The following is a 21,709-nucleotide window of genomic DNA, read 5'->3' on the forward strand; positions in this document are numbered from 1 at the left end:
GGCCTGTGTTGCTGGTGTTGCGACGTCAAGTTGATGAGCAAACTTGCCCCGTGTGAATCGGGCCTTAGTGGCATAAGTTTCACCACATCGCTTGCAGGTCGTGGTGCCTCTGCAGTATTTCGCCACATGGCCCAAAGCTTGGCAGTTGAGACACCTTGGAGGCGCTTCGACATAATCGTTCACCCCATGTCAAGTGACGACATGGTTGACCTTGGTAGATGCGTTTTCTGTTAGGGCGAAAGGTTATCATGACTCGATCTGTTGGTCGAACGGCTTCTTCTTCTTTGCCGTTGCGTTGGTATAGGCGACGTGTTTCAATGGCTCCAGCTGGTTCGAGGAAGTCAGTCAACTCTGAGTTTGAGTACCAATCAGGCACGCCTTTGAACAGTCCGATATTTTGCATATACGCTTTTGGTTATGCTGGCAAGAACGGGGATCTCTGCCAGAGTATGGACCTTCAGCGGTCAGTTAACCGTCGCCGGCTCTGCCACATCGACGAGTAGTCCTCCATTGGCTGTAAACGATGTCGTATACGAAGGGTGCGCATGCAGCTGCCTTGACTTCTTCACTTAGCCTGGGCGGGCTTAGCGATTGAATTCAGCTCCCTCTTCTGTCGAAGCCAATAGCCCGGGTATACCCGTTGTTCTTCTACGGCGACGGTCGGCTAGGATGAATTTATTGCGATCTCTTTGCCTGGAACTCCTCCATTGGGTCACAGTTGCTGAAATGATGTTTGGCTGGTGTAGACTGGTGACGTGGGGTCGTCGGTGGTGTCAACATTCCCCAGTTGTGTCATAATTCAGTCAGAACAAGTGATTTGACAGAGGCCGTTGGGTCAGCCTCCTCGGAGGCCATAGCTGTCCGGCAACCAGGTGGCCCCGGTACACGAGACTCTGCAAGAAGCAGCGTCTAGTTGCGAGAACATTACCTTAGGAGTGAGAAAAACAGTTGGCGCGGTGGGAAAAGTTAAAAAGAAATCAAGGAGTGGTTGAGATAACCAAACGAGTTGTGGAAATCACCTGGAGGTAAGGGCACAAAGAAAGAACAGAGACCCATTTGGTCAGGAGAGGAGAAAACAGCACGGGAGTGCATGTGCCTTTCCTTGTCCCATCTTTCGTTGTGTGTTTCTTTTCTTTTTATATATATACATATATATATAGTAAATTTTTGCGCAGTATAGTTTGCCTTCATTTTTGGCGAAGCGTTGAAAGTTCGAAATCAGTAAACACTATTTGGTGCACACAAAAAAGCAATGTGAGAAGATAAAAAAAAACTCTCGACGCATTGACAATCCCAAGACAGGAACGTCACCTTCACAGTGTCTCCGTGACAAATCTCACGTTCGCGTTTTAATTGGCAAATCGAGTAGCCGAGAGCGTCAAAGCAGCGAAGTTTACCTTTCTACGAAATATTCTTTCGCGGATTTCACAACCACATATTCTCCTCACCGTTCGACAAGATCAGATCGGATACGGCAGCAACTCCCCCGGCAAAAATGACGCTGTACATGGCAATCATGCTTTCCACGGAATTGTCCAAATGTATCAGGACCTTGTCGCCTTTCCTAACGCCGTGTCTCTGGAACCCAGCGGCATATCGCTGACACATCTTGAGGAGCTCTGCAAAAGTGATCTCTTCGTCGTCACAGACCTGCAATATGTTCTCAATTTAGACGCCATCCGCGGCACTCTTGTATAGCAATACCGTCTAGAAACCAATACATGCGCATGACGTCATGGTTAAGGCTGGACTCCATGGGGCAAATATGCTGCGTCACGTGACGTCCCATGACTTCATGGCATCGCGTGACACTGTGAACTCGATTTTACGGTCAGATTTGGCGGGGAACTTGACGTCACGTGATAGGACGTCGCACGACCTGACGTCTGTTCACGTCCGGCACATTTCGCCGCTATATTTCGCGTAAATATTTCCCCGCTAAATTTAGCGGGTTAAGTTTCCCCGCTAAATTTAACGGGGAAATGACGCCACGACTTCGTGGAGGAGCAGGAGGAGGGGCGTACCCTCCCCTCCTCCTCCTCAAGAGCTGCGCTCTAGTTTCGCATTGCAGAGATTTGTAAACATCTTTTATTTTTGTCTGCATTCTTAACGGTTGACGTCCGTTCGCTTTCTATCGTTCCCATAATCATTCGAGCCCTTCGACAACGCATTCCACGACAGAATTCATATTTATTTGGAAATAGTGGATTGACTCCAAGTTTCTCGAGTTTCGCACTTCGGCGATGTATGTTCGCGGCATCAGGATGATTTTGATTCGGGGTTTACTGGCAGCAGCGCGCGGTAGCGGACACTTCGAAGGCGAAGGCCTGGACAGAGTGTCGCCTTGGCCAAAAGAGTTATCGACCGTCACTGTGAAATCAAAGTTCAAGCGTTTATTCTTAGTCTGAAGAAAAATCCACGTGGAACCAACAAACCAATATCAATTCTTAACGTTTTCTTTTTTTTAATGCGCGTTAATGGGTGGCCACGGAGAGCAGCGAACAACGCATGCAGTAACATACTCAACTACTGGGGCGTGCGAGGGCCGTACAAAATCGCAGACCTCAGCAATGTACCGGAGTCGTTAGTCTGCCTCCAAGATGCTGCTCAAGGCGGGGGCTATCACGAGTGTAATACTTTTCCTCTGTCTTTTAAAAAGAATATCAACATAGTGAATACCCACATAGCATCAAAAAGAACACTTTACGTGAGCCAAGCTGCCAACACTCACCATAGAAAGCCAAACCTGCGCGAGCAGGTGCGTAAGGCGCTTTCAAAATAGCATATTTGAGCTAAATCCTACCCTCCATTAAAAGCTCGCTTCCGCGTCCACCATGAGTACATTAGTTTGAGAGGAAATGTAACTCCCGTCTCGTTGTTATTGTCAAGCATCGCAGACATTTGAGCTATATAGATGCAGAAGCAGACGACGAAAGCAGATGGTTGCTTTCGTCGTCCGCTTCTGCACGGACTCTGAACTGAGTTCGGAGCCGGTGCAAGGTTTTTGAGGAACTGGGTCCGAACGCGTTCAGAACTGGGATGAATCGAACGCGCCAGTGCAGTAACCGTGCAACTTCGGACTGAATTAAATGCGCCAAACACCAAACAACGCCAACAAAAAATTTTCTGCAGAGTTACTTTCCATTTTTCACACGCTGGCATTGTAAAAATAAAATATTGTACTTAAGAGAAATAATGTAGGTGCACACTGTTAACCGGAAATGATTCCTGCAATTCCGCAAAGAAAGCTAGCGCCGATTATGCTCATTGGCAGCCTCTACGTCCGCGAAGAGATCAAAATACAGCGCCTACCCGCCATTGTCTTCTTTATCTTTGTTTTTCGCATATTTGTATATGCCTTACATGTTATTCCAGCTGTTCTAGAGACCGGTCATAAAAAAAAAAAATCGTGTTTTCTTATTGGTTATTCTTTTGTTAAACTGGCTATCTCTATGCTGCTGGATAGCCTGCTCATATCGATCCAGTTTCTGTACGTATTATGTTAATATTTTAATAAAAGGGAACGAGTAATTAAAGTAATCCTTTACTAATATTTGTGACGAAATTGCATTACAAAGTACGATCGCAAAAGAATTAACGTAGGAATTACAAAATTACTCGAAAAACTAAAGGATTACCAATAATCAGTTACTTGTAACGGATTACTTCCCAATTCAGCGTGCAGGCGCTTATTGTTACGGTTCATTTTAGATCGTGCCTAGGTATTTCAGACACCCTATATATACAAAGGCCCCGTTAAAGTGAACATCTGTTGTCAAGCTTACCAGAGCAGTTCGGCAGCCATATTGCTCGAGGCACTGTTTCACCACCTGGTAAACCGTCATTTCGGGCGCAGGTTCCGATGGATATGGGGAATAGACGATGCCATTTTCGATCCGGGCCTTGAGTGTCATTCTTTCTCCGACGCGTTCTATTAGATTACCTAGAAAAGAGAAGAAGAAAAAAGTGGTTGGTGCATCAGTTTACTATACCGCATAAATATCTGTATAACTACCGCCGAAGCTGAAGAAACGTTCACGGACTCCTCTAGGAGGGTGGGGGGAAAAGACTTTACAGCCCCCCCCCCCCCCCCCCCCCCCCACGCCACCCCTGGCCTCCATGTCCGAGTAGCATACGTGGAATTGTGTTCGATTGTTTTCATCTCTTCGCCGAGATGCGCCAGGGAGTCACCTGAACTGCCCGTGTCGCAGAGCGCAAGAAATAAAGCGAACACAAAATGAGGTCACCGCATACCCTGCTTGGCTATCCTTCTGCCTTCTCTGTGTTCTGAAATCAGAAAATATTAAACCAACGTCAACTTTGTCTGCGATTCCTGGATATCCTTGCGTGCCTTACATATGCGTCGAAGCGTCACAGTGCATCAAGCAGACTGTGGGGGCGCCACATATTTCCGAAAAGGTCTATTGGACCCACAATCCTTAGAGACGCGTTGATTGGACATGAGGCCATTCCGAACGCCGACATGCCACTCGTGTCCAATCTGTGACTGAGATCGATCTCGCTGGGATGACGTCACTATATCCTAGTGGACGTGTTGTGATTGCTCTCGGGGTTGTCGGCAGAAGCATCCCTCATCATCGAGACAGGGGGTCATTCACCAGGCAGCCAATCGCTGACGCCGACGGGCGAGCATCCGCTCTTATGCAACCACCTCTTCGGCAGGATGCACTGCAGTTCCGAAAACGCCGAAGCGTAATTGAAAACAGAGTAGAGGTCCTTTGCACTCCAACGAATACTGACAAGCGAGCATCCGCTAGAAAAGATAAGTTCGGGGAAGCTTGTTTATCCCGCGCACGGGCATGAACACGTGTAACTGTAACGGTGTTCAGGTGCGCGAACACCTGTAGCGAATGAAGCGAGGAACGTTCAGCTGCATAGTTCAAAAGTGAGCTGTTATACATTGGTGGCGTCGCTTGGCTCAGTGTCTGAAGCAAGGAATGCTGGGCAGGCCAAGAAGCCGTGGGCGTACAACGGTGGTTCTTCGACGACCTGCAATGACGTCACACCTGCTGTCATTGTGGTGGCCTTGGGCACGTGTCTCTTGCAGCCTAAACTGTGTCCTATGGCTTTTTTTTTTTTTTTTTTTAAGAAGCAAAATGCACACCGGCATGGTGGAAAGACGTTGCGTGCAAGGTCACCAATTACTGTGCCTGAATAGAAAACTGCATGGGAGTCACTGAATAGGGAACCTGTTCAGTGACTCTGGTCCAAAGGTCTCGAAACGTTATGGCTAAGGGGCCGGATTTGTTGCCTGTCGCAGTCTTGAAAGCCAGAAAATAAACGAGTAAACGTAAATGAGAAAAAGAAAAAACGCTAAATAAATAGACCTAGATAAGCGTTAGCATCGTACCGGCGTGCGGTAGTGTATCACTACTGCGTGGTGCAGGTTAAAGACTCCAGGAGTTGTACTGTACATGGCTAAATTGCTCATCTACAGCTGAGAGACAAGTCGCTCGTTATGGCCGACTAACTTCAGGCTGTATAAACATGCACACAAAACACAATAGATAAGCATTTAAATACAAAAACATTCAAAGTGCACACATTTTAAAAGGAAATAAACTAATGTGTATTAGAATACCTACATGCGAATAACAAGATTTCCGAGTAATACAGCATCTTTAATCGTTGGCCTTTTTGAATGTTTATCTGTGTTTGTTTGTTTTTTCCAATCCTGCAATGGACCTCATCGAGGTCGCAGCATTTTGAAATAAATAAATAAATAAATAAATCAGTATTTAGCTAAATATGACAGAAAAAACTTTTGAGCCAAAAAAGCTCACCGGGTGTGACGCGATATTTCTCACAGAGGAACACTCATAATAATTTTAACGTACACAGTTAGCAAAGAGTGCGTATTTGGGTAATATTTGGAAGTCAAGTACACTCGATTTAGAATAATTCGCAAAACTCTACACGCTGCGCGAGGAATGAGCAGTTACCAATATCCCCTGAGATCGTAAGAATGTCGTTTTTGTTCACAATTACACGCCAGTACATTCGTGTTCCCGGCTCTAATGGATCCGATGGCAGAACAGATAGAGCAACGCTGTGGAGCAGGGAAGGTTTTTTCGAAGGCAAAAGTACAATACGGCGAGATTAAAAATCTCCCATATGGTCGCGTGCAATCTGTTGACCAATCACAATTCCTTAAGAGCTCATGATGACATCGCCACACTTGAACGATGGAGCCAGGGGCGGTGGAATTGCTTGATAGGAAAACAGGGGGGGGGGGGGGGGGGGGGGGGGGGGGGTGTACAGAAATAAAAGATTTTTGCTCTACTGAATTGATTGCCATAAGCGTCCAGTAAACAAAACAAACAAAATTGCCATTAGCGTCTAGCAAACAAAACGCCTATCACGATCAACCCCACCTTGGTTCGTGTGATTCTAAACCAAAAGATGGCGATGGGATCGCCTTAATAATAAATAATATAAAATAATATTTATTTGCAAGAGTAATGTTACCTCGAGTGGCTTGCGAGACAAAGACAGAAAGGCGAGAGCCACTAGTGTGCCTGTCAGCCAGCCACCCGGGGCATGGAATAACAAAACAGAAACAACAACAACAGAGAACGAAGAAAAACATAGTGAAACCAAACACTGAACAACATGGCGTAAATTCATTCTAAGCGCTTCGATCGTGAGAATGCGCGGCAACAGAACGTTGTAGCGCGGCGCAAGGCAGCGGACCTGTATAGAGACGCTTTAAACACGCGCCAGATTGAGCCGCCATTGCCGATCTTCTCTTGTCTTACCGAGATTCCAAGGCACTGAAGCGGGCGTTGACGAGCCTTCACAAAGGCCTACGCTGAAGAGAAGGAAACAGTAGCACCTGAAGTGGCAAGAACCTGTCCTGCTCTGGTAATGAAGTGGAGCAAACGGAATAAGAGGACACAACAGCAGCCTGAAAGCGTCTATATCAATGCAAGAAATAATGTGTGGTGGCGCTGCGGTATAGGGTGCCTCAATGTGCGTCTGTCATAGGGTGAAGACACCCATTGTTGTATTGAAAACAGCCTGCGCGTGCCGAATGGGCCTTAAAATGGCGCCAAAGCACCGGGCAGAGCTAAGCGCTCGCACCGAACGAGATCGAAGCGCGTGCATTCTGGGCATAGAAATGGCCAAGATGCCGCGCCACCCTAAGACAGACGTGGCGAAAGTGTATGAAGGCACCCTAGTGTGGTATAGTGTGGTATTTTTCTAGATCCTGATAATAGAGAGTTTTAGTAGATCGTTCTGCATGACTCCGATAACTGTACCCGATACTCCGCCACCGCCTCCCTTGGCCCTTGGGCATGCATAGTATCGTTATCGGGGCTATCGGAGGTATCGGAACGATCTACTAAATCTCTCTATTGACATCCCTATACTCTGTTTCACCTTATGATGTACCGCAGGAAATACTACAAGCGCGAGCTCCTTGCTCTAGGGCACACCTCGGCGGCACCAGCTCTCGTGCATGAAGGGCAGCAGCCAACGCTATGAGCTCGCGCTTCTAGCCTTCGCTGCGGTACAACATAAGGTGAAACGAGGTATAGACGCTTTCAGGCAGCTGTGCATGGGCGCCGCCATAACTGACCTTCAGTTTTTGTTCCCTAGTATTCCGTTCGCTCCACTTCATCATTACAACAGCAGGACCGGTTATTGCCATTTTAAGTGTTACTGTGTCCTTCTCCCCAGCATAGGCCCTTCTGGAGACTCGTCAAGGCCCGCTTCAGTGGCTCGGCATCTCGGTAAGACAAGAGAAGGTCGGCTATGGCGGCTCAACCTGGCGCGCGCTGAAAGCGTCTATAGACGCTTTACACACGCGCCAGAATACAGCCGCCATTGCTGACCTTCTCTTGTTTTACCGAGATACCGAGCCACTGAAATTGGTGTGGACGAGCCTCCAGAAAGGCCAATGCTGGGGAGAAAGACGGAATAAAATCTAGGATGGCAATGACCTAGCCTGCTATGGTAATAATGAAGTGAAGTGAACGTAATAAGAGGAAACAAAAACTGAAGGTCAGTTATGGCGGCGCCCATGCACAGCTGCTGCAAAGCGTCTTTTTTCTGTGCGAGATTTCTGCGGAACGCCCACGGCTGCGCCAGTTCTCGTGCAAGGGGTCCAGTTGCCAGTATGCTCCGAGTTCGCGTCTCCAGCAAATGTGGTCAAAACACAACGCGCTAATTGTTCTGAGCTAATGGCGAGACGCAGGCACAACAAAACAACTGACGTGTTGAAAAGTATAAAATAGCCTGTGCGAAATTGGCTCTCCAGGGATTTATGAGGTTAATTTCACATATTTCAATGTGATCAGATTCATATGACAGGCCGGTCCTTTTATCGCGCATGTATTTGGCTCTTTATGGGTTTCCAGGATAACGTGATGAGGTGATAGACGTTGGTTTCCAAAATTCTAACTTGGGAAAATATATACCTCAAAGATCAAAACAAATAAACTAATTTTTGTTTTGTCAGGTGTCTAATTTAGGTAACTGTATGTTCATTTTGACAAATACCATATCAAAAATCAAATGCTTTATTTTTCTACATTTGGAGAGGGAAAACAAACTAGAAAACATACACACAAAAAAAAAAAAGACACTCAGGTGTAGGTATTGAGTTTGGTAGACCAAAAGTAGGACTGATGAGGGAGTCTTACGCTTAATAAAGCAATATGCCAGGGTTAAAATTTCACTCCCAGCAATAAATTATAAGAATTAATTTTAAGAGGAGTTTAGTGATAAATACCGTGACTGGCCAGGCAATTCCTACTGGTTCTGTGGATAGCTTTTGTACAGCGTTTAAGTGGTGATTTTCGCACGCAAGTAGAGGTGTACAAAAATCAAAAATATGGAAAGGTATACCTAGATTTCGTTATTCACACACCAGTAAAACAAGGACGCATCCTCGCATTTCCACTACATGGAACGTCGTTGCCTGGTGGCACTGAAAAAAAAATTTTTTTTTTTTCTGCCTTAAAGAGCAATATTATTATATCTGTCTAGATAAGCACGAGTGATAACGCTTTCACTACGGCGACGCTCCCTAGCGATCTTCGCGCGGCTGGTTCAGATCGACCCTTTGGAAACTTAAAAGATTGGAAAAGACCTAAATGGCGATTGCCATGGTAAAAGGGACGATCAGTCAATTGCCTTGCGAGGTTTTTGTGGTCTGTATATTAGTATATGCTTGTGTCCTGGAATCCGTCAGGGAAGTCAATGGCGCTACTTTCCGAGGATCAAACGTCGATATGTTGTTTGTGGCGCCCTCTAAGGGTTTCCATCCGTGACATCACGACAAAGCTTTCCCTCGCCGTGGCGTCACGAGTTCTGACCCTTCTTGTGGGGCCCTCAGGGAGGAACTTGTGGACGCTCGATGCTACCTGTCTCGCCTAAGGGACCTGCGTGGATACGCGCTGCTCGATGTCACAGTAAGCGTGAAGAAAGGTACAGTCAGTGGCAGGATGAGAAAGACAAGAAGGTCTTTCAGTTGTCACGCTTCCACTGCGAGTTTCTATACCCTCGAAAACTTTGGGCTCTCGTGAGCGCTCGCGCGCAGCCAAAGCTCTGTCGAAGGCAACGAGCTAGTGCCGAATGGGGTGCTTTGATCAGGCGCGCTTCGCTTAGGGTGATGAAGTTCTTTGTGGTACCCGATGCAGACAGCACGCGTTCTCGAGAAAAATGCAAAGAAATAGCCGGTAACGAAATGCCGCCGTAGCACTGTCAATGCCGAGAGCTCGATCGTAGCGGGAGACTTGCTCGGGCTCAGGGACAGGGAAAGCGTCGGCAAGCAAACGGTCAAGTTGCATCACCCTGAGCAAAGCGCGCATGAAGGCACCCTAGAGCCGAAGGTCGGGCATCCGAAAGAGACGCCCTGTCACTTTCAAGCTCTCGGCGACTGTATATAAAAAAAAGCACGATAAATATTTAAAAACGCACTTCACAAAATGTACACTCTAGGTAATCTGGAGCGTATACTTTCCGGCGAAGCCTGCTGGGAGAGCAAATCGCTGCAATTTAGGGGGGGAAATCGGCGAAGGGCTGAAAATATGTACAGTCTGCATAGTGGTACTGGGCGCGGTAAAACGCCACGCATACTTCCACAACGTAAAGTTGCTGTTGTTGATGTGGTTGCTGTTGTTGTTGTTGTTGCTGTTGCTGTTGCTGTTTCTGTGGTTGTGGATGTGGTTTTTTTTTTTTTGGTTCTTGCTGTGCTTGTGGATGTGGTTCTTTTTGCTGTTGTAGTTGTTGTGGTTGTTGTTGTGGGTGTGGTTGTTGTTGTTGTAGATGTGTTTGTTGTTGTTTTTGTTGTTGTGAATGTGGTCGTTGTTGTGAATATGGTTGTTGTTGTGGATGTGATTGTTGTTGTTATGAACGCGGTTGCTGTTGTGAATGTGGTTGTTGTTGTGGATGTGGTTGTTGCTGTTGTGGATGTGGTTGTTGCTCTTGTGAATGTGGTTGTTGCTGTTGTGAATGTGGTTGTCGTTGTGGATGGGGTTGTTGTTGTGAATGGGGTTGTTGTAGTTGTGGACGTTGTTGTTGTTGTTGTTGCTGTTTATAGACATATCTATAGCCTCGTCACTGGCTAAACACCCACCGTAAAGTGCAGCGATTTGCACCCCCAGTTGCTTTGCGGGATAGTATACGCTTCAGGTTTCTTAGGTTGAGGTCACCCTGCCACTACAGTCTACAAAAGACAGTCTGCAGTCATGTTCGAAGCAGACATATGTAGGCAGCCGACATGCTTCTAACATGCTTCAGGTTGGTCCGCAGATAATCCTGTTGTCATGTCCGCTGCGAACACCGGGTCTTTTACATGATGTATACGAGCAGTATATGGCTGCGGCCTTAGAGTGTAGGAAATGAAGCCTTTCGAATAAGCGTCTGGCCACAACGAAATCGAGCGCTCATTATATTGTCGGTCATCTCCCGGGCGGAAATGTCCTCTTCCTGTTCTTCTCGAGGATGTTCTTGGCCGCGATGATGCGCGCGAATACCGCCGGCTTAGAGATATTCCTCTGGCAGAGCACGTCGTCGTAGATCTCGACCTGGATGTCGAACAGCGCCCAGCCCGGTCTCCGATACGCCTTGTCGTCGACGGGAAACACCACCTTCTCCATCTGCAGGGACGCGGAGAGCGATGAATACTATAGTTGACACTCCAAAGATGAATGGACTTGAAGCAAGCGATATACATTAAGGCCAAGGAACAATGTATCTGCAAAGCTGACGAACGTTACTTGCGTGAAATAAAAAGAAATCCTATACATTTTTGTTTACAGCCATAGGAATTGTTATTGGCGCTACTTTCAGTTTTCATCTGAGTCTCTTACAGCTATAGACTTGTACGGCACTCATTACAAGAAACAAATTACTTGTAGTCAATTCCTTTTGGATCGAGTAATTTTCTATTTATTTGATTATATTCATTTGAAAGTAATTGATAGAGTATTTTTTTACTTTTGGAAGTACTTAAAATTTCTCGTAACCGTTACCATTTCCCCCTCCCCTTTATAATGGCGCACTTTGTTTCAAGTTTGAGAAAAGATATTACCGTACCGAGTCTTCGACGGGAGGATTTTTCACCGAACTGCCGTGAATTAAGGGGGATAAGTAGTTTGTAATACGGTGATTTAAGACCAATCATGAACAACGCGAAGATCAGTTTTAAAACTGATAGCAAAGGTGTCGTTTTCAAAATCTGAAGTAATCAGAAAAGTAACGGTCGCTTTTTTAAGTAACGGCTAATGACTTCTCTTCTCGAGGAATCGGGTAATCTAATTATCGAATACTTTTTTAACCGAGGAAAAATCTGATTGTAACCGATTGTCTTTTTTTTTTTTTTTTTTTGGGAGGGGGGGGGGGGGGGGGGACGTGCTCACGGCTGCTTACAGCCTCCGAAATGCATGGCGAGGCTTACTGGATTCCCTCTTCTTGCTTCCACATTTATCCTTCAGTTTTCTTATCGACAGTTACCGCGATCTCGTTCGCTCTAGAGGGTTAATAGGGAGCTTTCGTAGATGGGTTTTCGCCGTCCCGCAACGCTCTCCGCAAACCGCTACAATACCCGGGACTTTACAGTCAAGGCCATCGGCGCGCAGGCGCAGTAGCGGCTTCGTTGCAGAAGGCTTAGTGGAGGGGGCAACGCGCGATCTACGAAAACTCCCTATTAGGCAGTTTTCGTATACCGCATTCCAAAAACTCCCTATTAGAGAGTTTTCGGGATGCAGAGAGTGTTGCGGGACGCCGAAGACGATCTACGAAAACTCCCTATTGAGGTGCTCGGCCCTCGCCTTGCCTTGCATTTCTAAAGCCACAGCCACACTGCTCCTGCATCATACAAAAAGACACGGTGTTCGGAGCAGACACGACGACAGAATTGCCTGCGGACACTCCTCAAACATCTTAGACGCATGCTTGCTTCCTACATGCTTCGATAATGTCTGCAGGCAGTGTTTGTATGGCCAGTGTGGCACGAGCGTCATTGCAAGGACGAAAACACGCTTCAGGCAGTGTCTTGCAGACTGCCCTTCGTACGATGTGTTAGAAGTGTGGCTGCGACATTATAAGATGCCAGAAACTCTAGGCGGTGTTGATCGCGACCGAGTTCCGCTCGCACGTAACGGAGACCATAAAAAGTGGGCGAGGACCTTCTTGGTGATGGTCTCAACCGTCTCGTAGGTGCGTAGCGTGGTGCCCTGGTAGTTTGAGGCCGTCAGACTGTCCGAGTCGACCTTTTCGTTTGGCGCGGGTTCGATGCAGTATGTGTCGAAGGTCATCGGCGCGTTGTGGACGCACGCGCCCTGCTTCTTGCTGTCCGCTTTGACGGCGGTCTTCATGCGGTACGCCAGGTAGACCATGCTGAAGGAGAAGGCCACTTCGACGGGGTAGACGGCAAGGCCGGCCGTGACCAGCTTCATCGCGTGTTCCTGCGCGAAAGGGGACCGGGGTATAGTGGACTCTGAAAAACCCTACAGGATTGTTAAAAGAAACGAAGAACTCGCCACTTGAGTGTCCCTAGAATACTCACAACGTCGGCAGACGTTTGAGTGGACTTCCTCCTTCATACTCTCGTGGTGCTTTCGTTTTTGAACTCCCCCAAAAAGGATGTATTTCCCCCCGTGCATGTGTCCCGCTCGGCACGAAGTAGACCCATCGCCATCAAATTGCCAAAAATATATATTTTTTTTCGTTAACACTAGCGCAAGGAAGGAGGATACTTCAGCAACAGCCCAACTTTTTTGTCCTGCAGAATTATTGTCAACGCGATCACGTGCTATGAATATTGGATATAACTAAGACGACTACATAAGGCTGTTTCGTATGGTACCGTGCGTCCATGTTCTTCTAATAGTAATCTACCTGCATATTACTTATCTTGCCACCATTGCGTAATACCTCGCATTGAATGTCATGCAAAAGCCCTTCCCTACCTCCGAAATGCAGCATTACCTATTACTTTTTTTTCCTGGCGACATCTCTGAATTGAAACGGCCTATACTCCGTTTTACCTTATGTTATACCGCAGACAAGGCTAGAAGCGCGAGCTCATAGCGCAGACAGCTGCCCTTGGTACACGAGAGCTTGTGCCGCCGAGATGTGCCTTAGAGCAAGGAGCTCGCGCTTGTAGCTTGTCCTGCGGTACATCATAAGGTGAAATAGAGTATAGTAAAGCACGTGTTGCCTTCCAAGACTTTGACTCATTCCGTAATACTTTAACCATGTTTTTTTTTTGTTTTTTTTATCAATACAATTTTTTTGGTGTAATACCCTAATTTATGGGTTCCTGAGATACCTATGCAAATGTAGAAGTATTTTCACTGTCGATTATTTTCAAAAAAGATCTACAAGTAAGGTCCCTCAGCCATGTGTCGTCGACTTTGGGCTCGCTCGGAAAGTAACACGAACGTCGCGAAGCAATTATTTCTTACTCGCTGCCTATTTATTAGACCATACTAGTATAAACCATGCACTCTGGTATCGTGTAAGCAGGAATACAGCCGGATATACAGAGAACCGCAAAGAGAAACTTGACCTCTGTCTGTGGTTTCTTTTCACAGATCCTTGCATTGTCTCAATTCCGTCTCTCTTACCAGGGCGGGGAGACTCTTGTCCTTGTAGGCTGCATCGGACATAGAGCTGATGGGAACAAAGGAGCATTTGTCACCGGCCTGCTCCTCCACGTTGTGCGTGATCAGCACGAACAGCGTGATCCTAAAATAAAGAAAAAAGATTAGATGGAAGACTTTTTGACACCACAGAGGTACCGAACAATCTCAAGTGGAGTTTCCAATGCGATAGAATTTCTACACTCTGTTTCACGTTAAGTCCAATCGCAGCCGACGCAACAGTCCGATGTATCCATTTAGGCAGCGTTTGTCGTTTTTGTTTTTAGGCTAGGTGGCGCAAGCTACCGCCAGTTACAAAGGGTACAGCCGTTACTGTCCAACTATCCAAGGCTGCCAGACGGCTTACACACAACCGGAGTCAAGATGGCGGTGCCGAGAGGTCGCACCGTCTCCCGCGACCTACCCAATATCCTTGAGGGTCGAGAAGAGGTCGTTCGCCAACTTCTTATCCGCCGATATCTTGCTACCGGCGTCTTGTATTTTCAAACCCAGAAACACCAGAGACCTGTTACCGAAGCCTTTAGTCACAGTGGTGAGGCTCTGCACGAAAGAAAATAATGGCGTCTTTGTTTAGTGTAATATCGTTGTGACATTGGCAGTTTTGAAACTATCCAAACTAAGGACGTTTTCGGAATGCCCAGGCTTTACTCTTCCCAGCATGCTATTTATGATCTCTGAATTCTAAATGCTTATTGCGAAAACGTCACGTGAATGTGATGGCGAGAAAAAACATTTATCGAGCATGCGCAGTCAAGCAAAAAAGTACAGTATGACGCGCATTTTATTTTTTTATTTTTTTACTGCTTTTCCGGAGTGAGTTTTTACAATAGTCAGTTTACACCAACAGACATCTTCTAACCCGTCGGCACCAGTCCATACAACATCTGTCGTCACTTTTTTTCAGTCTTGCCGGTAAAATCTTCCAGTACAGAAAGACAACGGAGGAAACCAAAATTTAAAATTTTAATAACTTCGTGGAACAGAAAATGTCGAGTCACTTTTGGGGGTTACCAGTTCAGTTGCGCGTTTTGATGTATTGAACCATTTTGAGGCAAATTCGCGACCATCAAAATATTCGTCGGAGAGGTGGGCAGGCGCTGCTCCAGCAGCTGTCTTAATTACCAGTTCTGACGAATGCTACTTACTTGAAGCTAGAGCGGGAATTATACGAAACCTATGGAAGCACTTAAGTTCACAACTGCTTTCTCCTTGAGAAACCGTCGAAACTGACGTCAACGTTGTAAAGCTATTTTGAAAACTAAAGGCAGGCGGTGCCATTCGCCCTGACCCCTGCGCAGTGACTTGCGTCCCTGTTCCGTCATCATTCCGAGTTTCTGTAAGACAATTTTCCGCCGAGAGAGTCCCCAGCGCACAGGTTTATTCACGTTTCTTTTCTTTTTTGTGTGTGGTTTTAGCTTCTAGCTGGTTGGTTAATTCCTCCCTCGACCTTTCATTGAGAGAGTGAGGTACATGGTTTGTGTGGGCAGTGGTGGATGTGTGAACTTGACAGTAAGAGCTTCCATTAGCTTCGTAGAATTCCCGCCCTAACTTCAGGTAGGTACCATTCGTGAGAACTGGTAATTATACTTCAGCCTCTGTTGCGTTACTATCAAGTTCACAATTGCTTGTTCAAAGCTCCGGTATGTGCGCTCAACACCTGCGTGCCTAAATGTCCCCGGGTGTCTAACTGGCGTCGATAAAGCATACCGTGTGAGAACTAACCTGCCGCTGCAAATCTCTGCCAGTGGGACTCCCTCTTCCACAGCCTGGAAGTGGCGGCTTTTCGAGTGGAGTGCGCTTTAAGAATTGATATGTCGAAACCCGCCTGTTTTAGGGCGAATTTTATCCCGTTTGCTATTTTATTGTATTGCAAGCGGCTGGATGCAAGCGGCTGGATGAAAAAAACTTCTGCGTCGTTAGCAAGAGTTATTTAGGGTACCTCGGCGTTGTCGAGGTACCCTAAATACCTCTTGCCGAGGTACACCTCTAAAATTCGATTAGGCACAAGCCCCGTGCCTGTGTGAACCCTGGAAAGAACAGAGTTGGAGGTGGCTTGGTTACCCCGTAGGATTTTCTTACTCCTCCAAGTAGGAGTTCCCAGCCTGCCGGTCTTCCGAATGTGACGAGTCGACAGCAGGCACTGGTCTGAATTTCTGTATGCTGAAGTGAGCCAAGCGTATAGGTACCGGTAAACTCTGAGAAATCCATATTGACACTCGTCCAGTATTAAGAATCTTCCTAAAACTTCCGGTAGATACGAGGCTACCACTTCCTGAGACCCCACGAGAGAGTGGAAAGCTCTGGGAAAACTAAGGGTCACAGCATGCCAGTTCGCAAACTTTGCAGTACAGAATGCATGCTTCGATGGTTCTGCCAGAGAACGTTTTCTATGTGAGGCATCTCCAAACAGACCTAAGGCACACCCTACCGAGACGCACATACCAGACAACTCATGCTATAGAGAGACAAGCGACATGACTTGTCACGGTACAAGTAGTATTGAGGAAAGGCCCAAACTGGCAGACCAAGAACTCCTCGTGGTGTAGAAAAGAGTCAGACAGCTTATTGGGGGGGGGGGGGGGGGGGGGGGGGGGGGGGGTCGGAGCACACTCGGGGAAGGGACTATCGGTCATCACTTTGGACACCTCTCCCATCGATTTAGCACATCCCTGCCTTAGAGCTGATGGCACCCTTCCAGGCCCTTTGGGCACTGGCAAAGGATGTGCAGCCAGGCTGTATTTTCCTAGGGCTGGACCACACAGCGGTGGTAACTGCCACCAACAGGAGTGGCGGTTTGTGCTCCGGACTCGAACTCACAGAATAGCAGACAAACAGTGGTCGTGGTACTGGCCCTCACAGTCCACCAGAATAGCACAAAAACTGTGGTCGTGGTGCTGGTATTGAAGCACATCAGTCAGGGCACAGCACATTTCCGGAGTGCCACTATCATAATCTGAGAAAAGTACGAGGTTGCGTTCGGGCTTCAACTGCTGCAGTGGTGGTACCGCGAACAAGAGGAAACGAGCCCTAGCTTGCTTTCCACTTTGATCTGCCGCATTTAGTCCAAAGCTGAAGTCCCTAGGACGTCAGGGGAGATCGGACCCTAGTTCAGAGTTGTCTGGCTCTGCCCGGAGCAAAGCCCAAAAAACGTAAAGGGGGGGGGGGGGGGGGGGGGTAGTGTGACGCAAGAAGTCACTTGAGATCACCGCCCTTGTTTGGGGCCGGAGACCATAGAAAGTCGAGGGGAATCGGAACCTAATTAATGTACTGCACCAAAAATTGTCCTGCTCTAGCTGTGTCGTATAGACATGAGCGGGGACAGGGTCTTATAACGCCACTTGACACTCCGCCGCCTTAGTTCATGGCCCGGGCTCCGAGCACTTAGGCCTAACACCAATAACGAACGTACGACAAACAGGGAATCTTGGACGTTGCTGCTTGTCTGGCAACCCTGCTTTCTCCACTCGACGTTTGCAATTCTCCGAGCGAGAAAGAAGCGAGAGAGGCTGCGCCAAGGCGTTCGTTACTTGTAATGGGAGGCGACAGGAGGAAAGGCGCATGGAGTAACAGAGTTGCAACAGAGCGGGCGTCTGCTGTCGTGCAGGCAACATTGGCGCATATCCTTTCTCGAATCCTCTCCCTCATGCGCCACGATTAAATTGCAAACTCTCTCCGGGTTTTGAGTTGCGCCTACCCTAGAGTGCCTTCATGCTCGGGACATGAAGGCACCCTATAGCCTACCCTCCCTTGAGCCTCCCTAGGCAGGAGTAGGGGCGCCTGGCGCCACCTGCCTTCAATTTTCAAAGTAGCTTTGAAACGTTGACGTCAGTTTCGGTTTCTCAGGGAGAAAGCGGTTGTGAACTTGATAGTAAGTCTCACAAAGACTGAAATATAATGCCAGTAGTCATGGTCACTTTCTTTTCGTGAGATCTTCTAATTCGAGCAACCAGCAGGCGAAAAAAATGACAGAGTAATTAAAGCTTGAATATAACAGAAACGAAATCAGACTCGCACTCAACTGAGCGTGGGATTCGATCGCAATTAAAGGGCAACTCTGTTACATTTTGTTTTCAAAGAAGCGATGCATTCCTCTTCAGTATCACCTAGCAAGACCGCACGTCAAATATTACGACCTAGTTCTATCTAAACGTGTTGTAACTGTCCGGCAATCTTTGCGACGCGCCAAGTTGCCGAAACCGGATGACTCTAGAGGGCGAATAGAGGCGGAGGTGCGCCCAACAGCGCACTCAAGAATGCGCCGTTGGCGTAGCCAACGTTGAGCTGAATGACATCACCGTTGCCCCAATTTGTCGGTTTTTATTTCTCCGGGCGAGTGTAGCGAATGGCGTCAGCGACGTTTCCTTTCGGCGCTCAGCGGTGCCCACGTGATTGGCGACGCAACGCGTTTCTTGGGAGCCGTCTGGTTGTCCCGCCATTACTGCCGTTTCCCGCGTCACAACCGCCGTCGTCATCTCACTGTTTGTGATTATTATCTCTTAGAGTTTTGTTCACACTACGTGCGCAGACTGACGTGGCAGCTGTGCAGACGTCGTCGAATGTTACCAAAGTGTGGTGCAGACGACACCTGCGCCTGGCACACACCCGCCCCAAGGGTGACATGACATCTCGTACCACGTGATAGCCACGTTTTTAACAGCCCAAGGTCAATGTTACCAGTATAGGGTGGTCCAAGTCACCAGGCTCGATCTAAAATGGACCGTAAAAATTGACGCCTGCACGTAGCCATCTAAACTTTTCGTCAAAGGTGTATTTCACAGGTCGTTTTTTTTCTTGTAAAATTACAAAGCGTAGTTCTCTTTTAGTAAAAAATAAGGCCAAGAAACTTGCCAGGGTCTACGGCGGGAGGTGGTGCATTTATAGTGCGGGCTTCAAAACAAAAAAAAAAAAGAAAGAAACAATTTCAACATATAAAAAAACTTGTTCTTTTTTATTTTTTACACACAAGGAGCACAACGGTAAAAACCGTCAGATTGATGGGCGCCGCCGTAATCGACCTTCAGTTTTTCTTTCCTCTTATTCCGTTCGCTTCACTTCATCATTACAGCAGCAGGACAGGTTATCACCACTTTAGGTGGTACCGCGTCCTTCTCCTCACCATAGGCCTCATTGGAGGCTCGTAAACGCCCACTTCAGTTGCTCAGCATTTCGGTAAAACAAGAGAAGCTTGGCTATGGCGGCTTCTAGGCGGCTCAATCTGGCGCGTGTTTAAAGGGATATTACAACGAAATTTCAGCGCTCATTTTTTTGTCTATATGTGTCCAAAGGAGCAGCATCACATCGAACATACCAATATCTTGTTAAAAAAGTCACGAAAAGAAATTTTAAAACGAATTAAACGATTAGCAAAGAGCACCTGGTGGATGTCGCTGACGCCTCGCTTGTAATGCCCATCTAGGAACCTTGACAGCTAGTGACGGAGGTTGTCTCGCCTCCGGCAAGGAGGTTAGAAGTACTAGGAGGGGGCACGTTGCAATATTGGTGAAGCCTAGTCATAAAAAGTTTAAACGATTTTTTGTCCAGCGTGACCGCGGATCTCCTGGCGATTGGTGCGCGTGACATGTCACGTGTGAGATGGATGGTTGATTGTAGAACGACTCCTTGCAGGCTTGCGCGTGCTCCGTCCGGTAGGTTTTATCAGATGGAAGGCTAGACTGTGGTGTATTCTAGTACCCCATAGCAAGACGAAGGCTAGCTACGGTCACGTGATGTGGTTACGTTGGCATGGTAAGTGAGGAGAGTAAGGAGGAAAATGAGAAAGAGGCGAGGCGTCAAGGGAGCATGGCTTGTGGAGGCTACGTGGCCGACGTCATTCCCTCTCCTACCCTTCTATCCTCCTTGGACTCCGGCCACGACGAGAGAAAAGGGAAAGGAGGAACTCCCCTTTTCCCGAGAATGCCCTTTGTGTGTCGCAGAAGTCGTTATTGTCTCCCTACAAGATTATAGAGGATTAACCCACCACTCAAAATTCGTACAAAAGCAGCCGCTTCGGTGGCTGGAACGGCTAAGCCATCCTCTCGACGTCAGCCTCGCCGTAGCTTTGCTCGTCCCGAGACGACCTACGTCACGATTGCGTTGGATGTCACGTGGTCTCCGCTGGGCCTTCTCTGAACGCTTGCCAGAGTGGGCCGTTTACAACGAAAAATACAGCCACCAGGCTCAAAATACAAACGTGCGATTGTCATTTACGGATATTGTGGATCATATTCAACCTATTTTTGAACACAACGGGAATATTTCAAATTTCGTTGAAGTATCCCTTTAAAGCGTCTATACTTCCACACACGCTCTGCTGCATCTGTTTCCGGGTGTTCACCTCAAAAAAGCTTTCACGTTTTTGCTTTATGTTTTGCCATCTGTGACTGCCACCTTCAACCAAACGGGTTCTTTTTTCTTTTTTTTTTCGTTTTCCTCCTTGTGCATAAAAGAAAAAAAAAGCACAAAGAAAACAAAACGTTTTGGGCTGGAATGTTTTTTTTTTTTTTTTTTTTTTTTTTCTGAAATTTACACTTACACAATTTGAGTATAATAAACGCACCACCCAAAGACGGCTTTATGGAAAATTTCGGTGCACTCTGTTTATTTATTTATTTGTACATTTTCTTTTCTTTTTTAGCGTTCGTGCAGCGTTTGGAAGCACCCCGTCGGGTTGTTGTAACGTACCTTATACCAGTTCTTCAGGGGTTCTTGGAATTTGAAATCCTGGGCGGTTCTCGGCAGTCCCAGCGTCCCGTAGGAGCCGATCCCCGAGTCCTTGTAAGTCAGCTTCGCTGCGTTCGCGAAGTCCGTTAGATTGCGTTTCGGATCGTCGAGTTGGGGGGCGAGGTCTCCGGGTGACATGCTTATCCCAAACGACATGTGCTTGCTTGACTGGTACTGCTTGGCAATCTGGTGCGAGAGTTCAAGCATGTAACCATCAGTTCGGAAAGTAACCGAATGCATGTCTGCGCGGCCCCACGGAAATATACAAAGTTACCGCCCAAATAGAGTCACAAAGGACGAGCAGTTTTAGATGCCCAGCACTGCCGATTTCGTGTCCGCGGATGTAGCCTCGATGACGTCACCTGACACTGCAGCGCCACCCCAAAGACGCTTTCGTAGTTTTTACTACTTAGTAGAGGTCGGTGCGAGTACCCATTTGAACTGAACAGGGCGGTGTAATCTCTAGCTTTAACACCATTAATAAAATCGGTTGTCGGTTTTGTTAACCGACAACCGTTTTTCTTTTTTTTCCTACGAAGGTTATGAGTGACGCAGTGCTATGCGGAGCTTCAGTTCGTCTGCTTTTTTGCAGGGGTTGTGGTGACGTCAGAACGCCGAGCTCTGATTGGTTCTGAGTGAAGGATAGTGGGTAGACCTCGAGGCAGCTTGCTTTGAGGTCTACCCACTATCCTTCCAATCAGAGCCAATCAGAGCGCGGCGTTTTTGTGACGTCACCGCACCTCCTGCAAAAGAAGCAGACGACTTGCTCTCCGCATTCGATTCGAACCAGTATTCGCACTACCGTAGAATTTGGGTGTTCTGTGACCACAGGTGATGCCATGACGTGACAC

At 47.4% G+C, this 21,709-nt stretch overlaps 1 protein-coding gene across 5 annotated transcripts in view; it reads right to left on the bottom strand.

Moving 5' to 3' along the window:
• Positions 1-21,709, bottom strand: part of LOC120844318 (4-coumarate--CoA ligase 1) — a 64,115-nt gene that overhangs the window by 17,717 nt on the left and 24,689 nt on the right. For 3 of the 5 annotated variants that reach the window (XM_042286691.1, XM_042286692.1, XM_042286690.1), the window contains 2 exons: positions 3,786-3,943; positions 1,449-1,650 (listed from right to left, as the gene is read on the bottom strand). In XM_042286691.1, the coding sequence (XP_042142625.1) occupies positions 1,449-1,650; positions 3,786-3,943 (360 nt within the window). Of the gene's footprint in view, positions 1-1,448; positions 1,651-3,785; positions 3,944-4,254; positions 4,288-6,779; positions 6,913-20,819; positions 20,884-21,709 lie in introns of those variants that run through there. The other 2 variants (XM_042286693.1, XM_042286694.1) reach the window with 2 other exon arrangements.

This window comes from Ixodes scapularis, unplaced genomic scaffold, assembly GCF_016920785.2.
Source record: "Ixodes scapularis isolate PalLabHiFi unplaced genomic scaffold, ASM1692078v2 PGA_scaffold8__174_contigs__length_109621045, whole genome shotgun sequence".
NCBI lineage: Eukaryota > Metazoa > Arthropoda > Arachnida > Ixodida > Ixodidae > Ixodes > Ixodes scapularis.